Source organism: Panthera pardus, unplaced genomic scaffold (genome assembly GCF_024362965.1).
Source record: "Panthera pardus isolate Hobbes unplaced genomic scaffold, ASM2436296v1 HiC_scaffold_21, whole genome shotgun sequence".
Lineage (NCBI taxonomy): Eukaryota > Metazoa > Chordata > Mammalia > Carnivora > Felidae > Panthera > Panthera pardus.
The window spans coordinates 26,972,621-26,981,215 of NW_026526777.1; the positions used below are offsets into that span (position 1 = coordinate 26,972,621).

An 8,595-nucleotide genomic window follows, 5' to 3' on the forward strand; every position below is an offset into this window, starting at 1 on the left:
TTGTATTAATTCACATCTGAAAACTGTTTTTAGGGAAAGAGTTTACACAGATGTGTGTACAGGGCCGTTAACTGGATGGACGGTTATTATTTTTTTTAATGGCAAAGCCCCAAATGTCTATCAGTGAGAGATATTAAACTACAGCACTTCCATATAAAAGAACACTATCGCGTCATTAAAAAAACAGATGAGGCAGATCTACGTGCAGGGACATGGAACTATGTCATGATAAACTACAGATGGTGTTTTTGAGAGAGAGAGAGAGAGAGAGAGAATGAGAGAAAGCACTCGCACAAGCTGGGGAAGGGGAGGGGGAGAGAGAGAGAGAATCTCAAGCAGGCTCCATACCCAACGCAGAGCCAGATGAAGGGCTTGATCTCACCATGACATCATGACCTGAGCTGAAATCAAGAGTCCAATGCTTAACTGACTGAGTCACCCAGGCACCCTTTGATAGTGCTTTATTAAAAAAAAAAACAAAAAAAACAAAAACAAAATTTAATGTTTATTTTATTTTTGAAAAACAGTGCGTGCATGGGGAAGGGGCAGAGAGGGAGATACAGAATCTGAAACAGGCCCCAAGCTGAGCCATCAGCACAGAGCCCACAGTGGGGCTCGAACTTGGAACGGCGAGATGGGAGACACAGGCCGAAGCCAGACGCTTAACCGACAGAGCCACCCAGGCGCCCCTGATGGTGCTTTTTTAAGAGGACATGGAATCACCTCTTACTATTAGGTGGTATATTGTTTTTACTTTTTTAATAATGTGCATGTATTATCAAAAAAGGAGGTGGGGGGGGGAGTTTTTCCATCCCCAAACCAAAAGCTTGTAAATAATTACAAGAAAAAAATGGCTTGACAATGGCTTTTTAATTTCTTACTGACCCAGGAAAATTATGCCTTAAATTACAAAAATGTCCACTCCCTTAATAAGAAAAACCCCATTCCCACACTTACATTAGCTGCTTGCTCTCAACAGGAACCTCTGTGTCTTCACTGAGTTCCAATCTATTACGCCTGTAGGTCGAACCAACACTCAATCCATGAATTAATAATAATGAGGCAGAAAGAATTTTCCTCCTCACATTGCCAAGGAAACCTCTCAGCCACAATTCAAACACAGGAGGTGTTTTTAAAACATCTCCCAACTACTGGGAGATTAAGTCCATTTGAATAACCTTTGTCAGACTGGAGACAGCTAGGGTTAGTTATCTCCTCAAAAACAAAAACAAAAAACCAACAAAAAGAGAGTTCATTTAAAGATGAACTTGAGATTCAAAAGATTATTGGGAAAAAAAAAAATCCATCTTCCATAGCCGAACAATATAATTTAAAAAGAAAGAAGAAAAAGAAAAAAGAAAAAGAACACCAAAATTCAATAAGATCCAATTTCTGGTCTTCAAGATTTCTTCACCTATTAAGAAAAAAACAGAAACCTTCCCCCATCTTTATTATCTGTATAATAAAAGCATACTTGTATGAAAAAATATAGTGTTTTATGTATATAATATACATATACATACATACTAACTGGCTTATACACACACACACACATATACACAAATGTGTAGAAATAAAACATTTGGGTAAGTTTTCCCTTTTAAAATACACTATAAAAGCCTTCAGATTTGGGTTCATTATAAAAATAGTGAACTTACTCTTATACCAAAGTATCATGATGTGTACCAGTATGTTACACTAAATTTCGCCCAGCCCACAGAGTAAACATGAAGGGAGATCCTTACACATGTATCAATGTGTATAATACTAATACGGATGTATGTACATCATTATCATCTTTATCATCTTCAGGGAGTGTTTAACCAAAAAAGATAGAAACGTATAGTTATCGAGTAACTACAGAGTGGTGCAGCAAGCTGTAGAAGGCAGAGCAGCATTATAGCCATCCTGAACTGGGACTGTCAAAATACAGAAAGCTTCTATCCAAGGGAGGATTTTCTTTTTTCTTCTTTTACAGCAACACCAGTGTCACTGGTATAACATTCAATATTGGCCCTGCAAAGGCTTGCTTATGCAGCCGGTTTCATTTTTTTTTTTCTTTTTTTTTTTTTTACAAATGATGGCTACAACTAAAGACTTTGTAATTATTCATTTACTCCAGTTAGTAAAAGGGTAAACTTTGGGAGTTGAAATTTCATTGCACAATGGTACATTTACCATTTAAGAATTTAAAAAACAAAAACAAAAACAAAAAAAAACAAAAAAACCCCAAAAACAAAAAAAGAACAATTTTGATACAGAGAAATGAGTTCTAAATTTTGAAACCAGCCCCGTAACAAAGCAATTTTGATTCTCATGTAATAAGTACTACATAGTTTCTAGGCTAAATCTTGCCAAATACTATCCAAGACAAAACTAAAATCAAAACTTAAAAAAAAGTGGACACCTTTTACTCACACTTAATACTAGTCAATTTTCCAGGAAATTTTTGGGCAGGGAATATCCCCAAATCTAAAATGAAAAAAAGGAAAAATTGGGATCTTACATTAGTTATTCAGTCTGAAACTTGTAATAGACTTTCACTAAAAGTCATCATTCTCTGGCCTCCCACTCAACCACAGAAACATACTTTAAGAGTGGAAAGGGACTTTAAAGGTCACTGAGATCAATTCTCTTATTTTACCAGTGAGGCAGTGATTCCTAACACCTGAAAATACTGAATGCTTATGTTTAGCTAAGATTAAAAGCCAAAGAACAATCTCACAGTTAAGAATACAGTATTATGGATCATTCAGCATATATATCTTAAGACACTTAAGATCACTTACAATGAGAAACATTCTTTGGGACACGGACACTGCATTTGTCAAAAGTATGCTCCTGGGGCTTTTATTCCAATTCCCATTCAATCTTTCTCAATTTCTGTAAACCTATTATGTCATTTGCCCGTATGTGTAAAAAGTACCCATACAGTCTTTATTTTATTGTTTTCCCACTATTTTATAAAGCTTTAAAAAGGCAACTCAAAGACTAAAAGTAATTTTAGTAATTTTTCCCAATTGTTTTCTAATGTTCCCCTTCTACTTAGATCCAATCCCTAAATATAAAGGGTAACTCTATCACACTCAGTAAGTTGAAATTATAAAGCTGACCAGTATGAGGAGGCAATTAGAAATTTCCAAATTTCGTGAGTTTTGGTTTTGCCAACTTGTAAGTATGGATGAGGGTTTTTAAAGGAACAGAAAAATGGGAGAGACGGGGAGGAATACCAGCTTAGTATGTTTTCCCTTCAATTTCATTGGTTTCAGAGAAATCAAATTTCCCACGATGGGAGAAATTTTTTTTTACTTAAAACCAATTACAATTCAATCTACCAGCCAGAAATAGCCTAAAGCCTTTCAATGCTGCACTATATTTTTTAAGTTAAAAAATGCCTTTTCTCTCTTAATTGGTATAAACAAAATTTCAAGTGACAGCTATATTGAGTTACTACTGTGAAATTTTTAATCTTCACTCTGTCAACATTATTACCTCTGAGGAATTTTCAGCACTTTTTGTGTTTTCAGGTTTCCCCAGATGTGTGTATTAAGAATAATTAGTGTAACTATGTTTAACAACTATAGCAATTAGGATACAGTAACATAGGAACAAGTTGCCCATTTCAAATGGAAAAAGGAAAAAGAAATTAAGGTAATATTTCTTTTTCATTGCTTTGAATAACTTCATTCCCAGGATCCCAGCTCAGAACCAATGTAGAATAATCATAGTTAACATTTTTCAAGTTCATTTTCAAAAACATCAGCTGTTCTATATTGTCAAAGTCCAGGCTCATGATCTGTTTTGGATGAAACTGGCTATTTGCAGTAAAGATACATTCAGATTGCCAACTACACATGGGGCAGCTCAGATACTGAATGGCAACTTGGGTCAAAGCTGGCCATATGCTCACCTTCCTCTGCCAGTAAATCAAAGGGTCACCACCTCCTGAGATCTCTGAATACTTCTCTTTGAAGTATTCATCCACTACTGCTATGGCAGAAGGAAACATGAAGCTTTTGCTTCCAATGGCAACATTATCTGCAGCTGAGCTATCAAAAGACCCTGAACTGGAGGTGCCTTCTCTTATAGATGAGGTAAACGAATCAGCTCCTACGATGCCTGAGGGACCAGAAGCATCTGAAGTCGCAATATGGCAGACCTCTGACGATTCCATATAGTTGCAAACTTCTTCTGCAAGGATCTGCTTGTAAGTTTCTAAATCAGCACCTTGAGGGAAAAAGTCTTCCAAGCGGTTTTTAAAGCAAGGGTCTAACAAAGCAGCCAAGATACAAGGCTTGGATTTGAGCATGGCGCTCAGGAGGGAATCAGTTTCAAGTTTCAGAGATAAACTGTCCACCAGATTGAGTGCCTGAGTAATACCTCTTATTTGAAAATCTTCTCTGAGCTTCTGCAGAGAAAGAAGTAGATGATGGATTAGGGGTAGCACCTGATTCAATCCTGTGGTCCTGACACTCACTTTCTGGGTGGCCTCCTCAAATGGTTTCAGAATATCGCAAACGTAAGTCATTAGAGTCCACTGAAGGGAGGTGAGCACAACCCCACTGGCTCTGCCAAGGCTATGGTGAACTGAATAGCAATGCTCCAAGAGCCATTTTAACATATAAAAGGTAGAAATCCAATGGCCAGTTTCATCCTGCTTCAAATTCTTCCACGGGAGCTGGTGATCGTTTTGGAACTCTTGCAGTATCTGACGGGCTTTGACTGAATGACTAAAATGATGACAGGTTTTCCTAGCAGCTACTAACATATTCTCAATGCTTTTGTGCTCACAGAAGAAGTCCTGAATGACTATATTTAAACAATGCAGGAAGCATGGCACATGGGTAAAACCACCATCTTTGATTGCGTGTACCACATTAGAAGAATTGTCAGAAACAATGAAGCTAGGAATGAGGAAATTAGGAGAAAGCCACAGACCAATCTGGTCATTTAATTCCTGTAAAATGTTGGTTATCAAACAGTCTTTGGCCAAACCTGTCACACAAAGTACTGCCCACTTTCTAAAATTGGGGATCCTGCCGTTACTAGAAGGTGCAGTTTCCAAAGAGACCCAGTGTACAGTCACAATGAAATAGTCCGTGGATGGGTCGTGGGTCCAGATGTCCACAGTCAAGTGGATCTTTTGGCTTTGAACGTTCTCCAAAGTTAAGAAAATTTTTTCTCTGACCCAATCATACAATTGAGGTACAGCCTTCGTGAAAAAGTAAGTCTCAGACGGTAATCTATAGTCGGGGGCCACGATCTGCATGAACCTCTGAAAGGCTGGGGTTGAGAAGTAGTTGTAAGGATGCATATCCTCCACAATCATCTGAATAATTGCCTGACTTATTTGGCTTGAGACTGAATTTTCGGAATATGTTGTTTCTCTCTCCTGTGCATGGGTCAGAGTGTCTTGCTCTGCAACAGGATTAGGACTCTCAGATCTTCTACTATTTTCCACCTCTAATACAGGAGGTTCGTCTGAATCAGAGTCACTAAGGTCCTCGGCTGTTAAACTGTGGCTGCCTGTAGACTTCTCTCCATGCAGAGGATCGCTTAGGAGATCATTTCTCTCAGTCTCAGTCTCATCTAATCCATTCCCAGCCGCACCACTGTCTTTGTTGGCAACGGCCCAATGGATGGGATGTGTGGCCTGCAAGTGTCGTTGAAGCGTTGAAGTTCCCAAGTGAGAACCTGGCCTACCCCGGCTCACGCTCCGTTTACATATATTGCACACGGCTCTTGAGATGTGCTGAGGATCAGTATAAAAAAAATTCCAAACCGCAGATGTCTTGGCTCTTGTCCCGGGAATTAAGGCATGCTTGACAATGTTACTTTTGATGAGAAATCTCCCTCTTTCTGCCCTCAGGGCATCAGATACCGATTTATCACGTTTCTTACCCATTCTGTTTTCATCTAATGGATCAGTAGAGATATATTCAAAGCTTCCACTGCTTCCAGCAGAAGAGGGAGATAAAGGCACATCCAAAGGAAAATCCTCCTCCCCACTAGTGACTCCAAATTTGTTGGCCCTGGTCCAGTGAGGCGAATGCCTTGCCTGCAGATGTCGTTGTAGAGTAGATGTCCCCAGATGGCTGCCTGGTTTACCCCTGCTGACACTTTTTTCACAGAGGTTACAAATAGCTCGCCAGGTATACTGGGGGTCAACGTGAAAGAAGTGCCACACAATGGAGGTCTTGGCCCTGGTGCTGGGTAGGTAGATCTGTTTCTCTATATTGCTCTCGAAAAGACTTTCTTCATCCTGCTCATGGGCACTGGAAGCTAATAGAGCAGGCGCATCCGCAACAGGCCTCCCAGATGCCAAATCCTTACTAAACTTTTTTGCAAGGAGCAGTTTTTTTCTTCGCCTTTTCCCCTTAATCCGTAAACCCTTCTTCCTTTTCTTTTTAGCAGGCAATTTTGCCTCTTTATCCATTCCTTCGGCCACCATCTTCCCCTCTACCACATCATCTTCATCTGTGTTAGAATTAATAGGAACACATCCCAGAATCCCAGCACCGCTAAAAGTGCTGCATCTTCGGCCAGGAGCGAGCGAGGAAACTGGTGCGCTTAAGGTACATACACTCATTCTCTTTAGGTCTCCAAAATTCGTCCCAGAATCTCTTAGTGGGTTTATCACTCAAGCAGAAATACAGCTGTTCCTCTCTAATCGCATTACCTTGTCTCCAATTTCTATGGGGAATCAAATTCCCTTTGGAACAATGACTTCCAAGCCAGGTTATTTTTGGAAGAAAAGTGACAGCAATGGAGAACATTCCCAAACTCTTTCTTATAGGGCTTTATGATCCCTTCCAGCTTCTGAGCTCTGAATCTGAATTCAAACAGTCCAATCTCTTCGTGTTACAGAAAAAAGGAACCGAGGGCCACCTTCCCAGAGTCATAGAGTTAGTAGCAGCTAGAAGCCAGGTCTTCCAAATCCCAGGTCCATGTTCTGTCTGGTTCATCAAGAACTATCTCTGCTTGAAATGCCTTCAGCTTTTAAAATGTGTATTTTTAGGATGCGTCATGGTAGCAACATCAATCTCCCTTAGTTCTGAAATTATTTAATTTCAGGAAACCTCACTTAAACAAAAACATAGTGCATCATTCAACATTCATCACTTAGGACTGTGATTTGACAATACAACCCAAAAAGTCAAATCCGGGAAATATAAAGCAAACTCCACATACTGGTCATTAACAGCATACGCTAATTGAGCCCTTTCAGCTCTAAGTAACAATAATTCAATTTTTAAAAATGCAGGTGGCTAAAAAAAAGGAATTTGGGAGTAAAAATGTGTAAGGTTCACAAGCTGCATTTTCAATTTACTGTTTGTATCAAGAGTTAATCCAAATTTCGTTCTGCCACATTTTTAGACTGGGGAAGCTTTACTGCCTGTAAAGGAGTAACTCGCGAGTTGAACTCTATAGGAGCAGCAAGAACTGAAATCTGAGCTGTAAACCACTTTCATTGCTTTTCGGTTGATCCCTCCCCTTCCCCCAATACCTACATACATTTACCCTAAAAAGCATCGCTATCACTAGTTCCACAGCCTCCTTCTCAAGGTCCAGAACCAAGGCCTGCAAGATGTCAACAACATGGGCCTTCCCCATAGGAATCCGCACCGATTATGGGAGCTTAGGGGGTGTTCTTCATTACGGTTTCATCAATCCTACAAGGAGAACGGAAGTGTCCCTGTTGTTCTTGACTCCGATGCGGAGGGCTGGGGTGGGAGTTAATTAAGGTAAGGAAGGGGTGTAGGATACCGGATTAAGGTCGGTGGCTTTCTGTATGTGGAGTTTGAGAGTGTCTCCCAAGTAGTGGGACCCTGGAGAGGAATGAGAGTAGGTAAATTCAGCTCCTGGCACTCAGTTTGATTTAGGCAGTGGGGGACCGCTAAACTGGGGAAACTGTTGTCGCGAAGAAAGCGATCTAGTGTCACTTCTCTCTTCGGGAGTCGGGAACAAGCCGGCTTTCCGGGGCTGCGGCGGGCTCCTACGGTTTCGCCAACACCGGATGTGGGGGAGGGGAGGAAGGTTGTTGGGAAAGGAGCAGGCGCCGTGGGGGTGGGGTGCAGCGGGTGGGGGTGGGGTGGACGGGAACTGTGAGCGGGAGCCCGAGGCTCCCAGCTCGCCCCGGCGAGGGCGGCGGGCCGGAGGTGGGGGAAGGGGGGGGGTCGTTACGGCGGGGCCAAAGGACCCGCTCTGACTTCCCGGGCTAGGCCGCAACCCGGGGGCGAGGGGAGGCCGCGGCCACTCCCCTCGCCCTCTCCCCCACCTCCCCTGCCCCGAGCCACCGGGAATCAAAAAACGGGTCTAGTTACCAGAGAACAGAAACTTTACCGAACCGCCGACACTGTCCCCGACTCCCGCTTGCTGCCACGTCTTTCTTCTTTCTTAGCCGCTACCGCCCGCCGTCCTCACAGCAGCAACACCAGCAGAAATCCAAGACTGCCAGCGTCAAAGATGGCGCCTGGCTACAGGCTCAGCTCTAGGACCCGGCCAGTAAAAGTGCCAGCACGACGCAAGGAGAAAGCATTCTGGGAGATGTAGTTTCCTCTGTGAGGCGAGGCTTAAGATGGCTTCCCCGAGTCG

At 41.9% G+C, this 8,595-nt stretch overlaps 1 protein-coding gene across 1 annotated transcript; it reads right to left on the minus strand.

The window, feature by feature from the left end:
- Positions 1-2,042: 2,042 nt before the first annotated feature.
- Positions 2,043-7,515, minus strand: ZBED6 (zinc finger BED-type containing 6). The gene has a single exon (XM_053909026.1). The coding sequence runs from the start codon at positions 6,587-6,589 to the stop codon at positions 3,647-3,649; it is 2,943 nt and encodes a 980-aa protein (XP_053765001.1). The 5' UTR covers positions 6,590-7,515; the 3' UTR covers positions 2,043-3,646.
- Between the last annotated feature and the right edge of the window lie 1,080 nt (positions 7,516-8,595).